General features: G+C 39.4%; 1 protein-coding gene across 12 annotated transcripts in view; it reads left to right on the top strand.

Annotated features, from left to right (window-relative positions):
• GRIP1 (glutamate receptor interacting protein 1) overlaps positions 1–17,209 on the top strand; it is a 716,930-nt gene that overhangs the window by 602,948 nt on the left and 96,773 nt on the right. For 5 of the 12 annotated variants that reach the window (XM_055238452.2, XM_055238450.2, XM_055238447.2 and 2 more), the window contains exons 9-11: positions 982–1,151; positions 8,547–8,702; positions 17,010–17,196. In XM_055238452.2, coding sequence (XP_055094427.1) covers positions 982–1,151; positions 8,547–8,702; positions 17,010–17,196 — 513 coding nt within the window. Of the gene's footprint in view, positions 1–981; positions 1,152–7,764; positions 7,921–8,546; positions 8,703–17,009; positions 17,197–17,209 lie in introns of all 12 variants that reach the window. The other 7 variants (XM_055238444.2, XM_055238445.2, XM_055238446.2 and 4 more) reach the window with 2 other exon arrangements.

Below are 17,209 nucleotides of genomic sequence, written 5' to 3'. Positions count from 1 at the left end.
TCTCCCCTGTATGTTTCCAGCCCTCTTCTCCACGTGCCCCTCAACCTGCCTGGAAAACCTCCAGCCATGGTCTACAGCTCCACTGTGGTCTTACCCGACATTCAGTCCCCATCAGTGACAGTCATTGATCCAGAGGCGTTCTCCAGTTCAACGGCACAGGATGCTTTAATTTTCTCCCTCTGTTTTTTCCCATTCCACAGGGGGTAACCAGTTTAAGGAGCTGTTCACTTGACTGGTATGCGGGGATGCTGACGGCTGTGCTAGCTTTTCTTAACTCATCCAGTAGCCAGCTCTTGAGTTCAGCAAGATGTAGCAGCTAGCCCCTTCCCTGCCCCCATCTTTCGCCTTGACTCACCATGCAGGCCTGGTTTTATTACTCACTTGACTCCTGCATAATTACTACCATTATCAAGAGCTTTTGTACTAATACATGTTCAATTCCAGAATAACATAATAATAAAGAACTGATGATCTTGGAGCTTGTGTGAGGATTCCAAGGAAGTGTTACTGAAATCTCCCCGTTATTCTTCTTTACATGTAAAATAGAACCTATTCCAATTCTGAGAGTCATGTTTGAGATTCCGAAGATTTACCCACTCATGTTTATAGATAGAAAAGCCTGGAGCAAAAAAAACACAGACAAAAGTCCAGAGGAAACATTTTCCTGTTTTTCCCTTTCCTCTTGCTCGCTTTCTCTCAACTTTCCACACAAGCACTCCAAAATAAGATTTTTTTAAAAGAAGGACAAGAGAAAACATTTCGTTGAATTTTTCCGTATTTTCCACAAGGTTTTACTTCCTTATTCATATTCAAGGTACTTAAAATTTGGCAGATGGTGTTTCCTATAACATTCAAACTTTTCTTTTCTTTTTTTTTTTTAAGTAAATGAAAAGTGTGTGAAATTTTAACTATGAAGGACATGAAAGTCAGATTCCAAAGAGGAAGGCACTGCCTCTTACTGAGTATTTCTCCTTTCCGTAGATGTGGCGCATTGCACGTGGGAGATCACATCCTCTCCATCGACGGAACCAGCATGGAGTACTGTACACTTGCAGAAGCAACCCAGTTCCTGGCCAACACCACTGACCAGGTCAAGCTTGAGATCCTTCCCCATCATCAGACCCGGCTGGCCCTAAAGGGGCCTGACCATGGTGAGATGATCCACCTGGATCAAGCTCTTTCTCTGGCCCTCACAGTGTTGCTCCCTCTAGCAGAGTTAGACAGCAGAAAGACACTGGGTGTAATTCTGTGTGTTTTGTTTTTCTTTTGTTTGCTTTTTTGTTTTTTGAGATGGAGTCTCGCTCTGTCCTCCAGGCTGGAATGCAGTAGCATGATCTTGGCTGACTCCAACCTCCGCCTCCTGGGTTCAAGTTATTCTCCTACCTCAGTCTCCCGAGTAGCTGGGATTACAGGCTCCTGCCACCATGCCCAGCTAATTTTTGTATTTTTAGTAGAGACAGGGTTTCACCATGTTGGTCAGACTCATCATTTCTTTTCAAAACAAGGTTATGTTTGTTTAATTCATCTTCCAAAGTCTTTTTTCCCAATCACACATAATTTACTTGAAACCCTAACATCGAGGAAAAAAGTTTCAGGCTAGTGCTATTTGATATTTTTTCTTAAAAAAGTATTTGGTGCAAATTGAATGTGCAGACAAGGCAAATAATTTGGCTTCCTGGTATTCATTTTGAATTTACAGTCTAGATGAAGGCCAATGAAGGCAAATAGTAAAGCTCTCACTTAAAAATAAATAAGTAAAGTGGATTTTAATAGCAGAACCTTCAACTATTTGTCAGGAATCAGAGGGAACCAGTTATATGAAGCATTGGTTTTCAATATATTTTGTCTTTTGCCAGTATAGTTTTTTTTCTTAGGATAGAGAACAACCTGTCTGACCAAACATCTTGTCTGGGAGAATCAGAATATCCAACTCCATTTATTCAATAAAAAGTGTCAACTGAAGGTATCTGCATTTTGACTCCCTTGAAATTCACAGATACCTTCAGCTGACAAATCCCTTGAAATTTGCCGGGTGTTTATACCATCTACCTAGGCACCGTTAGGCAAAACCTGGTACGAGAAAGGGGTCTTTGAGCCCCAAACCAAATGAAGTCAAGTTCTCCGGTAGGGTATTTGTTCCAACTCCTTCTCCTGCCCTATTCCTTAAACCAAACACCATTCCTTTGTACTCCTTGAAATTAGAGGCCTCACTAGTATTGTCAGGGTGGCCTGAAGGAGGATAATGCATTTCTGTATATTTAGACACAGTGCAGTTTTCTCTGAAATTGAAATTTTGCTTATGAGGGGGTCATTTGTATTGTGTCTCCCACCTTCTAAAATGCACTACACTTCTCCACAGTCTGGGGTGGGGGGAAAGAGGGACCAGATAATTTTCATACTAAATCAGTCAGCTGGATTCAACCTTTTTAATTAAATGGAGCTTAGACAGCCCTGAAGCTAATGAAAATCTGTGGTACAACATTACCCTTATCAGATTTTAATTTTACACGTTGGAGTAGAGAAATGATGCAGCATAGGCAGGTTATGAAAAGAAAATCAGCATCACAGTATTGGAATAGCAATGCAAACAGCTGTAGGAAGGTGCCGTTCACAAGGATGCACACCATTCCTATCAGGAGGCCCCGTGGGCCCTTCCTGCACTCTGGCAGAGAGGAGAGATTTCTGAAGCTGTTTAAGTTTCTTTAAATTAATCGGCAGTCATCATTGGATTTGGAGCACAGTAGCCATAAGAATGCACACTGTGTAGTGCTCTCTCAGCATGGAGTGTTGCTTGCTAAATTCTGGTATCAGCGAATCGGAAATTCATACCAGACCCTTTTATTAAAATGTTAGCATCTTTAGTAACCTCTTTTATTTTTTTTTAATTGGCCCTATATACAATTCGTAAATAATTCAAATGTTTTCAATTCATGGAATATTAAATTTTTTAACCTGCCAAGGCAATTTGAGTTTAACTTATATACTAAAATATATGGACTAAGCACAAATTTTTTGCCTTTATTGTGGAAAACCTGATGTCGTTTGTGTTGCATGGATAGGAAACTGATAGGAAGTTTAAGTAATTCTAGCTTCCACTTCTGACTCCATCATCTACATTTACTGCAAGTTGTTCACTGTCTTTCTTATCAAGCAGGCATTTCTCCTATATTGCACATTAAAATCAGACTTGCATTTCCAAGAGGAAATAAATTTTGGCTCCTAAACATAATTAAATCATAGTAAAGAAGAAAAACAAACAAAAAATTATTATTGTGTTTACAATTCTCAAATTTTTGACTAGTGGAGTTTTATATAGTTTTACCCTTTCTCCACAAGAAAGTTCTGATTGCTTTTTCAAGATCTCTGATGCCTGAACAGTGCATTTCTCAACACACTTCCCGAACTTCCAGATTTTGTTAGCAGTAAAGCATACACCACGGAATTTTCAGGGCAATGTAGAAATGAATATCTCAACTTGGAATAAGAGATTAGCTATGCCTTTCACTGATAAATAGCAGCATTAAAGAAGCTAACAAAAATGAGTTTTCAGTGAGGTTAGAAATTTTTCCCACTGAGGGTTTTCAGGAGACATAATTGGATTGAAGGAAACTGACGTTTTGGAAAGGAAAATGTGACCAGAGTCACTAGACTCGACACATTCAGTACCAGGAGGACCTTCCGTTTGAGAGCTCCAGGGCAACCACTGGAACCACTGTGGTTCTGCTCTCTCAAACATCCTGAACAGCGTGAGAGGCTGCAGTTAGAGAAGAAAGAAAAGTAACTTCTGTGGCCATACATCTCTTGAGACTGCAGCAGTGATGTCACCATGGAATGATACAAAAACCATAATATTTTAAATGTGTTGTTTTCTTATCCATAACAAGGGACTTAGACATACCCATAGGAAGAGGCTGTATGTCTGGTGGTTGAAGCGGGGACTTTAGGATCACGTATCCAGAGCTTCACCTCTGACTCCACCACATGGGGTCTTAAGCAAGTTACCCAACTTTTCTATACCTCAGTTGCTTCATCTGTAAAATGGGGGTCATAATAATACTTGCCTCAAAGGAATATTGTGAACATTGTCTGAGCTAATCTATGAAAAAGCACCTAGCACAGTGCCTAGTATATAATAAGTACTCAGTGAAAGTAGGCTACGATTATTGGCTTTATTAAATGAGAGAATGTCTATAAGTGCTCTTTGCAAAATGACAGGACATGCCAAAAATGTAACATCTTATTATTAAACTCTGGAAATACTTGCCTATCAAGTATACCACTGTAAAACAGAAAACATTTGGAGTGTACATTCAAAATAGGCAGCAGCTCTCTTCTCTGGCCTACATTATTTGTTCAACACCTTTTGCATTCATCATCCATGGCGTACAGTTTTGTGCATTATCTTATATCATTTTTGTCTCTTAATTATTTTATATGTATGAAGATTTAATCCCCAGTAATAATTCAAAGACGAGGTAAACGGTATGACCTTTAACCTGCCTGTAGCAATTGGCACAGTCTGGGAAAGCAATGGGTGGTAAATAATATCTTCCTTGTTGACTTATTAATTGTGCTCGACAATCCTAACAAATGCCCAGTAATTTTCAAAGCTCTCAATGAAGAAGTGGATCAAAAGGTGGGTGTAGAATCCCGAAGTACATTCACTGTACCCTGGCTTCATTTGAAACACAGATGGTACTTTGTGAAAAGTATGCTAAAGTGTCTGTGGTTGTAAATTGGCCAGACACAGTAATAACTGTGTGTTGCTAAAATGTCTTGTTGTACACCCAAAGTAGAATGAGGATGGTGAGAGAGAATCCATTAGGGACATCTCCTGCAATAAATACTCTTTTATCTCAAGGAAAATGCTGCTGCAGTGTTCACGTGGACACTCTGGCTGATATTCCCGTTCATTCATGCATTTGTTTATTCATTCATTCATGTATTAGTCATTATATACCAGGCACTGTTCTAGTTGCTAGGATATATTTAGTGAGCAAGACAGGCAAAGTATATCCCTACTCTTATAGAATTTACATTCTAGTATAGACAGACAAACATTAAAAATATATTAAATAAATAAAGCTGTTTCAGACAGCAGTAAGTGCCATGAATAATGTAAAACAGTAATGAGATAGCACGGGGAGGGCAGCTCCTTCAGCCAGGGAGATCAGCAACAACTTCTTTGAGGAGGTGGCACCTCAGGTGAGACCTGAATGATGAGAAGGAGGCAGTCACACAAACAACTGGAGAAAGAATAGCAAGTGCAAAGGCCTTGAGGCAGGAAGGAACCTGACTTGTTCTAAGAGTAGACATAAGATCAGTGTGGCTAAAATATACAAATGATGGGGAGAGTGATATGGATGAAGCTAGAGAGATAGGCAGGGGCTGCATTTGATTCTATTTGTAGTAGTTAGCTATTCAGGCCGGGCACAGTGGCTCATGCCTGTAATCCCAGCACTTTGGGAGGCCAAAGCGGACGGATCACCTGAGGTCGGGAGTTTGAGACCAGCCTGGCTAACATGGCAAAACCCCCATCTCTACCAAAAATACAAAAATTAGCTGGGCATGGTGGTGGGCACCTATGATCCCAGCTACTGGGAAGGGTGAGGTGAGAGAATCGCTTGAACCCGAGAGGCAGAGTTTGCAGTGAGCTGAGATTACACCATTGCACTCCGTCCTGAGTGACAAGAGTGAAACTCCGTCTCAAAAAAAAAAAGTAACCTATTCAAACAGGAGTGGCATGATCTAACTTATGTATTTAGAAGGCCACCCTAGCTGTGTTGTGGAAGGCAGGTATGCAGGAGATGAGTTGGGAAGCCATGTCTGAAGGTGTTACGGTGGTCTAGATGAAGGAGGTGGCAGCTTGAAGTAGGAAAGTGGAGAGAGAGGGGGAATCCAAACCACAAACAGGGCAGTTGAGTAGAAGGAGCAGGCCAGATGGTTTAGGGTAACAAAATTATAGTGGCTATGAAAGTTTCTGCTGCAGATTTCTGAGAAATTCTCTGAACTTAAATGTCCAATGGGTGAAATTTGTTGAGTGAAAGATAAATTTATTTCCTTTAAGAGATACTTTATTGTTGGCACATAAATGGAAAAATAGACAAATCAATATACTCTGAACTCATTTGTTTTTATTCTGTGTGCGAGCACCATGCTAAGCACCTATTCGCCTAATTCTCAATATCCCTGTGAGGTAGATGATTTCATGATCTCCGTTTGACGTATGAGGAAATTCAGGTTTAGAGTGGCTGAGTAGCTGGCCAAGATCATACAGAGAGGAAGGGCTGGAGGCAGAGCTGAAACCCAGGTGTGCTTCACCCCGCAGTGATCTGTCCATACTAGTGTTTTTTTTTTTTTTTCATGTCCTGTTTCATTCTAGAAAGGATGCGAATTGACCAATTCAGCTAGCATCACAGTTGATGTAACTTAAGTTCTTATCTAAATGACTGTCCTTTCAATGCATAGAGTATTTCACCTCTCTACATGTTCACTTGTAAGACACCTAACACCAAAATCATGAAAGTAGAAGGAGATATAAATTCATATGTTAAGTCAGGCATGGTGGCTCATGCCTGTAATCCCAACAACTCAGGACTGAGGTGGGAGGATCACTTGAGACCAGCTTGGGCAACATAGGCAGACCCTCATTTCTACACAAATAAAATAATAAAAAATTAGCTGGGCATGGTGGCATGGGCCTGTAGTGCCAGCTGCTCAGGAGGCTGAGGTGGGAGTATTGCCTGAACCCAGGAGTTCAAGATTACAATGAGCTATGATCACACCACTGCACTCCAGCCTGGGTGACACAGCAAGACCCCATCTCTAGAAAAATAAAATAAGTTCATATGTTATTTTGAGTTAAGATTATTAAATGAAAAACTTCATATCAGACATAATAACAAACATTATATTGCTCATATTTCAGAACACTGGGTGGAATATCAAATCTTAATATTGAAACTATAATGGAAACATGATAAAGATTTTCTAAAACATAAAAAGGATGCCAATTTGAAATTTTAATAAAGTTTGAAATAAAGTTTATTAAAATTTTATGGCATCAAGGAAATATAAAAACATGTGAAATATTTTAATAATTATTTCTAATGCAAATATGCTTTTTCAAAAAATCATAAAATATAGAGACTTTTATCGTCTCCTTATTAGTCGAGATACAGATAAGATTCTGTTACTGATAGATGATTAGAGTAGTTTATTGTTGAGGAAAATCAAGTCCAAGTGATGGATTGTAGTGCGATTAAAATGTCAGAGCAGTAAATTCTGATGTGTGACTAGTAAACCACTTGAATCATGCACCAACGTGATTTATTGCTCCTTCTTTTCTTCTTCTCAAAACAAGTGCTACTAACTGGCCAAGATTTGCGAATCTTTAATTACTAATTGTGTGCCATAGATCTTTGAGGGGCTGACTTTTACATTAAAAAAAAATGTTTTTAATCTCTGCTGCAAAACACCAGGGGAGATTAGAAATTGTTTCGATAGTCGTCTTAAAAGAAGAAAAAACGAGCGGAGGAAAGATATGCATTATTCTTGGGAAGATGAAAAGTTTACATCCTTTATGCTAATCATCTATTTTGTTGACCACTGAGAAAAGGGCAAAGCCAAGTAGACTTGTTTTTATTTGCAAGCAGCTTTCTTTTTTGTTATAGTTTTAATTTGGGCAATTCAGTTATTTTTCCTCTTTTTTGGTTGTTTGTTTGTTTGTTTTTCTTATTTCTCATCATCACTTCATATGGGCAGTGAAAATTCAGAGGAGCGACAGGCAACTTACCTGGGATTCCTGGGCCAGCAACCACAGCAGCCTTCACACCAACCATCACTATAACACGTACCACCCTGACCATTGCAGAGTACCAGCCCTGACATTCCCGAAAGCACCTCCTCCAAACAGCCCTCGTAATGTTCCATGCTTTCTCCTTCTGGTCTTTTATTTCAGTTATATTTTTCTCATGCTTTCCTTTTCTCATCTTTGGCTTCATGGGTGTTGTTTTTTCTGTTTCTTTTAGTAGCAATTTATCATTTCTGACATCTCCTAGGTTTTTTTCTTTTCCATCAGAAAGCATTTGTTGTTAGGAAAGGATGTAAATGTTCAGAATGCTTTATATGTGGCTCAGGAAGTAACAATTCAGAATATTACACAGAGACAATGTTCTCAGGTCTTCTTTGTATATGTGGAATCACTTATGAAATTCATGTCAGAAAATATCTATGAAAATGAGATTATATATCTGATGCATTGAGTTGTTCATGGACAAAGTTGTCCTTTTGTTTGTTTAAAGCAATTCTCATAGAGTCTCTTTGTGTTCCTATGAGCGTATAAAGATCCTGCTGCCCCTCAGCATTTGTAGGCTCTTGTAAAGCATTGTCTCATGTTCCTGAGAGCTGGCCTCTGTCTGGCTGAGGTCCTTCCTAGCCATTGCTATGCATCATGTGTGTCTTTCTTGATTGTTACTGGTTGGCAAGTGTGGCGGGCTCACGCCTCACCTGAGAGTGCTCTGTGCAACATCTTCACTCTCTTGCAGCAGCTTTGGTGTCTTCATCCTTCTCTCCTACCTCCATGAGTGCATACAGCCTGAGTTCCCTGAACATGGGGACTCTACCTCGAAGCCTCTACTCTACCAGCCCACGTGGAACCATGATGAGGAGGAGACTGAAAAAGAAAGACTTCAAAAGCTCATGTAAGTGAAATGACAGCCAATGGCATTTGGCCTGGAAAAAACTGTGGGTGTTGGAGCTTTGGAAATACTGAAATTGTGGGAAGAGTGTTTCACAGTTGCCTAAGTGATCAGGTAGATGCTGAGCAGCTAACAGCTCTGTGCCAAAGACCATTGATATGATACCCAGTATCTGTTTGGCAATGATTGTATCCCAATATAACTTCAGGCTGAATTCATTCATACTACCTTTGCCTACAACTTTTTATTTGAGATTTGAGATTTTTCTTGCTCTTTTGATGTCATAACATACCCAAAGATATGATTTTTTTCCTTTAAGGCTCCTTTTATTATATTCCGGATGGCTTTGGACATGAAACCTTTGTTCTTAGTTTCTTACTCACTCTAAAGAAATTTTGTGAAAACGATGCTCCCCTTTTGATAAATATAAGATTCTCATGCATTCATTTAATGTTGTCATAAATTTCATACTAAATTTTGTTTTGTTACCCTCTTCCCCAAAACAATGATAAATATGAACATTCCTTTTTAAACTATATCTCATTCCCCAAGACTCCAATACTTTTTCCAGAAGCCTACCCCACTGGTAATCAGTGATCTAACATATATTTCTTATTGTGCACTCCAGTCTAAGGAAGATTGGACGGATGCTCAGCTTTACAATAAGCATCCTAAAGTCTAGGAATTTCAACCATGATTCTTGTAAAAATGATCTGGACAGCCAAACACGATATAGACTAAGCAAGACTAGGAAGATGTAGTTGGCTACTTGCTTTGGGATAGCTGGTTGTCTGAATAGAGGGGTAAAAAGGGTGATTGAATGCCTTAAAAAGAAAGAAATAGAAATCGCTCCTACATTTATCGTTTCTGTTGGGGAAGATCATTCTCTCTTACCATGATCACATAACTTGTGGAAGAAGAGAACACTGACCTTTCTAACTAGACCTAATCATAGTCTAAAAGTCTGTTTCTTATCCTGTATCCCTTTCGATGGCCATGATTATGATTCCTACAGAGAAATTTAAAGAAGATGGGATCTCTTCCTGTGCTCACCATGGGAATAAAAATAAGGAACATCCTTAAGTTACTTAAATAAAGCCAAAGCCAGATACTTCACAGCTGGTATGGACTTATTGGCTTTTCAGCTTGTTTGCAAGAGATTCATCTCCCCAGGAGGATCTCTCGCCAGTCTCACCAGGGCCACCCTAAGTGCCCAAGACCAGCCATCACCCACACTGGGAACTAGTTTCTTCATGATACAGGAAACTGAAGCTTTCCCTACAGTGAACTCCATTGCATAAGACAGGGTCACCACTGTGGTTTGTACATGATTTAGACTTGCATATACTTTTTTACATATAAGGAGATTTGTCATCTTTGGTATATGAAAATGATAGTAAAATTGAAATTAGGAAAGTGGAAGATTGAGTTTAGTCAAAATGAGAACAAAGTGCTCCTAGAGTCCCATGTGTTTTTTAGCTGACACTAGAGTAAATTATTTACTCTTGGAAGAAACTAGTTGAATGCAATACAGTGAACTGGTTATAAGCCTAGACTCTGGAACCAGGCTACCTGGGTTCCATCCCAGCATCATTACCTTCTAGCTGTAGGACCCTGAGCAACTTCTGTAAACTCTCTATGCCTCAACTGAAAATAGGGAAAATCACTTCATTGGGTAATTGTGAAGATTGCATGAGGTATGCCTTGACTGAAAATAGGAAGAATTACTTCACTGAGTAATTGAGATTGCATGAGATTGCATGTGTATATGTGTTTAGAACAACACCTGGTAAATAGTAAGCACAATTTAATTGTTAGCTATTTTGAATAGTTTGTGTTAACTGTCATCTGCCTAAATATGAATTGTCACGAGAAAATCTCTTGACATTGCTCTCCAAGTTTGGTCTTTTTCACGAGGGGTACATTTTGGCATAATACATAGATCTTGAGTCTTCTATGTAATGCTTTCAGGGTTTGTGGTGGGTATTTGTGTATGAATTTTTTTTAACAGATAATGGCTTCGTGTGTAGTACTCCTCAGTGACAAAAACAGGCTAACAGCACTCAGCAGGGAAGAGCAATTAAAATGAAGTCATTAGTGTTCGTACTTCTGCTTCAAAGGCTAGTATTTGTTTGTGTTAGGTAAGACTTGCTATGTTGATTAGGGACAGTAGTGAATACAAACGAATGACGTTTGGCTATCTCAGGTTGATATTTACATGTCTTAAATTTTGTAGTAGGAAACAAAGCTGAGGCAGTGCTGTCACTGATATGCATAACCAACTCATAAATTCTCTCTTGAATCAGGACATTATTCTTCAACATGGTAGAAATATAAACAGAAACCTGTTTCAATACATTTCTAGTTGTTTGTGTTTGCTGTAGACATTAGCTGCTAGAGCACCACTCACAATGTACATACCAGAATGTTTATAAATGTGTCTCAGGAGATCATACATTTTGTATTTTATTCAAACAATAAATTCCAAAATGCTATGAACTTTTATTCATACTTCAAAAAGACTTGAAAAAACGATAGCATTGCAAAGTTTTTTTTTTTTTTTTAATGAGGATATTTTTCTTTTCTTTTATTGCATAGGTTTGGTATGGTCACATTAGATGTAAAGGTCTTCCCAAATAACTGATAATAAAAGTTTTATTGCCACTCTTAGTATACCGTGGTTTATTTCCACCACTTTATTTATGTCTTTATCCTGTGCCACCATTTGCTGCCCGCTTTGTAATACTTAAGTTTCTATAGCAACCGGGCCATTTGTATAGATGGTGAATCATGGCAAAAGTCACAAATACAATAAAAAGTCTCTTTGCTGTATTGGTGATGACTTGAGGCCAGAGTTTGCAAAACAGAAAATGCTCGTATGTATTTCCAATGCCAAGGAAAGAGATGCCCAGAAAAAAAATGAAATCTTCTCACATGGAAATTAAAACATTCTGTATCACTGATCAAAGAGGAAATACAAGAAGTCTGTATACAGTGATGTGTTACAAGTATTAAAACAGGAAGGTGTCATGTTTGTTTCATTGGGAAAGCAATGAATACAGCACACATTAGGCTTTGATGAGTGTCACAAAGCCCTGGAGGCATTGCCAAGCCATGTCATAGAGGGAGCCCTCTCATCTCCTCTGCTGGAATCTTACTGCCCTTTCCCTGGCTGCCTGTGCTGCCTCTTTTTCTGCCAAAGAGGCCAAGTCTCCTTCCAGAACCTCATCATCTCCCTGTAACAACAGCATGGCTTAGCAACAGATCTAGCTAGTTTGCCCTGTTTTCTGTTCCCTGCCACTGTACCGTGGGCCAGTGTAGAGACTCTGTCTCTTCCCAGTCTGCCTGAATTGCAGCAAAGAGTAGAAGTTAGAGCACATTTCCAGAATGGTATTTGCTGCTTTTGTCATCAGTAGTAACTACTGCTAGAGAGAGTGTCATTGAAAAGAGCTGAAGGAAAGAAAATGAAAAAACCTAACAACTTTTCTGGTCCCTTCCATTGACCTGGGAACAAAGAATGGAAGATAAAGGCAGCTAAGTGGTAAGATTTTATAAGTGACCATTCAGGGAGCCCTGGAAGGGGACACCCTAAGAACTGTCCTCACACCTTCATTTGGACAAAGGAGCTGTTGGCCACCTCTACTGTGTTCCTGAACTGGATCACACGATATACATGTGTTAGGTCTATGGCAGGTTGACTATAGTGTGGGACACTTTAGTGAGACGGAAGTCTTAGATTACAGGATCAATAATAAAAACACATTATTCTTTGGGAGGCTGAGGCAGGTGGATCACTTGAGCCCAGGAGTTTGAGACCAGTTTGGGCAACATGGTGAAACCCTGTCTCTACAAAAAAGAAAAAAAAAATATCAACCAGGTGTGGTGGCACATACCTATAGTCCCAGCTACCTGGGGGCCTGAGGCGGGAGGATCGCTTGAGCCCAAAAGATGGAGCTTGCAGTGAGCCAAGATTCCACCACTACACTCCAGCCTGGGCAACAGAGTGAGACCCCGTCTCAAAAAAAAAAAAAAAAAACAGATTATAGTAATAAATCTTTGGGGTCCTTAGTTCTCGATATTTTTTAAATGCTTCTCATAGCTGATAGGAAATCTTGCAGCCTTCTAAATTAAATAAACATTTGGTAAATTTTTAAACTTTTGGAGGTATTTTCGGCTCCCCCTGCCCTTTCGCACACTAGGAAGAACAAGAGTTGACAAAAATACGGTCATTCCCTACAAATCTGAAGAGTTGTGAACAGAACCCTCCATGTGAAAATGGGAACAGGACAGAGCAGGCACGAATCCTGAACACAACCTCGGCATACACCAGTTAGCAGGATTCAAACATAGGGTGTCATCAATTTAGTCATTTCCATCTTCACCTTGAGGAGTCGGCAAGCCTCGGCCAAAGCCAGTAGCTTGTAGCAATGACGACTGAATACCTTGCGGAAGCATCTGCTACTTGAGAGAGAATTCATCATCCACATTTTCAAATGACGGGAATATTCACCTTCATTTTCTTTTGCTGGTTGACCACATTAATGAAGCAGGATAATCAAGCTGATTTTTTTCTCCTCCAAGTTAGTATTTTTTTTTTCTTTTGGTTCCTTATCTTTAAATCTACAATATATCTTTTTCATATCTGGTAATAGTTTTCAAAACTTTTATATGTGTAACTAATCAATACATGTAATTTCAAATGAAATTTTGCTTTTTGTCAAATAAAAGATTCCAATATGTCAGAGGACTTTCAGAGTTAATTATAAAATCATAAATTATTTATTATAATGCTATATGTATAATATAAATTATAACTATATAATTATAAAACCAATACATAATACATAAATTTATTTTAAATCCTAAATTCAATTTTCTAATAATTTTTATCATCTCAATTTGCCTCCAAATAGAGCTTATAAATTTAATAATATTCACATTAAATTAGTACATATTTTCAAAACCTTCTGGATAATAAAATTATTCAACTATCCTCTCTGTTTCAAAAAACATAGCAAGTCTTTCTTTTGAGAAGGCTTCACTATATCTAATATAATCTCACCTGTTACTATTAAACTGACCTCTTTTTTCTTGGCTCTTTCTTAGTGGAGATGATAAACAGCTGCCTTAAAGTTTCTGAAACAGCTTTTAACTCCAATTAAGTAGTCCGATAATCTATATCAAATTGTGATCTCAAATGGAAAAAAAAATATGAACCTATAAAAGAGTCACAGAAAGTAAAGGATTCCTGATTAAATCCAAAAAGCTTCACCAAGAAGATAAGTGGAAGTTACCTGCCAAATAGGTGATGCTGTAACATGATACTCTCATCTTCTGTGAGTAATAACTGGAATGCAACATACTCTCCAGATCCTTATTGACAGGAAATGGTGTCTCCCAGTGGTTTGATGCCACTGATAGCAAAAATTATGATCTGGAGAGTAATCACAGTACACTCTACATCAGCCAAACCACACTAGAACATGTGATCTAAATTAATACATGACAGTCCATATGTCAGACATGGCAATTGCAAGCATCCACCTGTAAGAAGCGTAGGGTTGGAGGCTATCTTCACCCCCCACTGCAGGCTATGTTAACCTTAATCCAGCTGAGACAGAATGAGGATGGTGCTTCTTAAGGAAAAGTCGATTTTTTTTCTTACTCCTCCTAGACAAATGATCTACTTCACCCTCCCTTGCCCCATCAGCTGCAATTACCCGGGTCCTGAAGAATGACTTGTAGTTCCTTATGGTAACTCAGCAGCATCTATGAGAAGTGTCGTTTCCCAAAAGGAATATGTAGATGACATCCCAAAACTTGATTTCATTCCTCATTTATTCAGCATTTATTGAATGTTCCAGGCACTAAGGTTTCAGAGATTGAAAAAGCTGGTTCCAACCTTTCAAAAACTCAGGGTCAGGTGGAGAGAAACAGGCAAATAGAGACCTGATAAATGCTGAAACGGGACCATGTATTAGAAATGTGGAAATGCAGAAAAGCAAGTACCTAATTCTGCCTGGATAAAACAGAGAAAAGGACCCAGAGCAAGAGCTGAGTGGCAGAGAGCATAGTATATATGAAGACACAAAGGTGTGTCAAGAGGGTTGGGGCACATAGCACATGAAGGGATCACAGAGAAATGGGAGAGTGGGTAGGCAGGAGAAAGGAACTGATGAAGGGTCCTATGTGCTCTGCTAGAATTGAAAAGTTTGTTCTATAGGAAACAGGAAGCTATTGAAAATTCAAAACGGGGCAGGAGTTACCCTTGCATGTTAGAAAGGCTACCCTAGCAGCAATTGGAGGCTGTTAGCATAAAATAAGAGGCAGGGTCACTAGTTAGAAGTCTATCCAGTATTGTACACTGGTGATGATGAGGCCTTGCTCTGTAGTAGTGGCAATAAGAAAGGGAAGAAGATTCACTCAGTTTTGAAAACATTGATTTTGAGGAGCCAATGAGACAGTTTGTGGATGGGATATCCATTGAGTAGGGAAATCTATCACTGGAGCTTGACAGAAACTAAAGAGAAAGAGTTGAGAAGATACATGCAGAGTAAATAAGTTGGGGCCTCATCATATCAGGAAAGTTTGACAGGAGGTTCATCTGGAAATAATATGTAGGGAATATTTTGCATGTAAGGACCCAGAAATAAGTACATTAGAATAATTCAAATAAAAAATAATGAAAGCCCAAATTGAGGCACTGAAATTAATAAGGGAAAAGAGGATTTTTGTAAGATATATTTCAGTGGTCACCCAGAAAGGATTTAGCAATGGATAGAATTTGAGACAATAGGGAGTTGTGAGTTAAGGCTACTTTGAGATTTTAAGCCCAGAGGGCAATAAACATGATGGTCCTGTTCACAGAAATAGTAGTGGCAATGAGAGAGGGGAGAGGATTCGCTCAATTTTGAAAACATTGAGTTTGAGGAGCCAATGAGAGAGTGTGTGGATGGGATACCCATCAAGGAGGGAGATCCATTGCTGGAGCTTGACAAAAACAAGAGAAAGAGTTGAGAAGATACATGCAGAAGACATGTAGGCATGAATGAGGGAAAGAATGAGAGTAGAAAAGACGGAGGACGAACAGTGCGTTGGAATGCAGAGGGAGGCAAAGCAACTGGCTGGGGCTGAAAAAGTAAGACACTTGAAACAAAGCTTCATCAAAACCAAGCAAACAATTTTAGAAAGCAAGGGATGGTCCTAAAGCCAGTCGCCAGCTAGAGCAGATGAGGCCATTGATTTTAGAAGTCAGGAAGTCATTGGTGAGAGCAGTTTCAGTAAATGGTGAAGGCAGAAGCCAAGTTTTTAGCAGCTTCAAAATCAGTACAAGTCTATAGACAGAAGTCAGAAAGCTGGGGGAGTGAGCAGAAAAGTTTGGAAAAGCAGCAAGAGGCAAGTTTTTTCATGGCACAAAATCATGGGGGGTGGAAAGGGATAGTATTAAAAACACTAAAAGGGGGAATTAGCCTTGAAATGGAAGGAAGAATACAACCTCCTGTAGTGGGGGAAAAAAGGAAGAGGGAACAAATACTGATAAAGAGAAATTGAGGCTAAACAGAATGTTGTTTAAGGAACTCTCGTCAAAGGGTTGCATCTTTTCAGTCTTACAGGAAATGAGGAGTAACATTTGACCATGATTTAGGGTAGAAACATTTGAGACAAATCCTTCATGGAATGAAATAAGGTGTCAAAATATCACACAACAAATAATTTAAGGACCTAATAGGATTGTGAATTCGTAGTGACTTTTCCTAGCACCCTTCAGCAACTTAGTAACAGCAGTGGAGTTGACTGGGCATTACCATAGAGTATAAAGTAGTAGGGTATAGAAAAATCCCATGAAATTTAAGAATCTTTGAGCCTAGGAGATGCATTATTAAAATGTTCACCAGGGGTCCAGGCGGAGTGTGGGGAAAATGATGCCAGCAAAGCCAGTGGGCGAAGACAATGGCTTTCCACCTGCACTTGCCAGATCCCCAAGGTTCCCCAGCTGGTGCTCAGTGATAGATCCAGGACTAAAACCCACGTACCCTGACCCTAAGGCCATCCTCTTAAAGCCCCCACAATGATCCCTGATTTGAGGAGTGGGGAGCCAGGGTGCAGGGATACACTGATGTTATTATAGAAATGTGATGAATATTGAGAGATTAATTTATCTTTTTCAACTCTTGCTAAACCAGAGGCCATAATTCAACCTCCTACAATTGCCATTGAGTTTTTATGCAGAGACACGATCTAGTTTGGAAATGTTGGTATTCCTGGTGCTTGCTCCAACCTAAAGTCAGTATTTTCTGTTTGTTCCTCTAGTGTCCTTAGCCTCCAGCACGGTGGGATTGGCTGGGCAGGTTGTTCACACAGAAACCACAGAGGTTGTGCTGACAGCAGATCCTGTCACAGGATTTGGGATCCAACTGCAGGGCAGTGTGTTTGCCACAGAAACTCTCTCTTCTCCACCTCTGATTTCCTATATTGAAGCTGACAGCCCAGCAGAGAGGTGAGACACTCTC

Source organism: Symphalangus syndactylus, chromosome 13 (assembly GCF_028878055.3).
Source record: "Symphalangus syndactylus isolate Jambi chromosome 13, NHGRI_mSymSyn1-v2.1_pri, whole genome shotgun sequence".
NCBI lineage: Eukaryota > Metazoa > Chordata > Mammalia > Primates > Hylobatidae > Symphalangus > Symphalangus syndactylus.
Note: the sequence above shows the minus strand (reverse complement) of the source record. Positions and strands in the feature narration are given on the sequence as shown.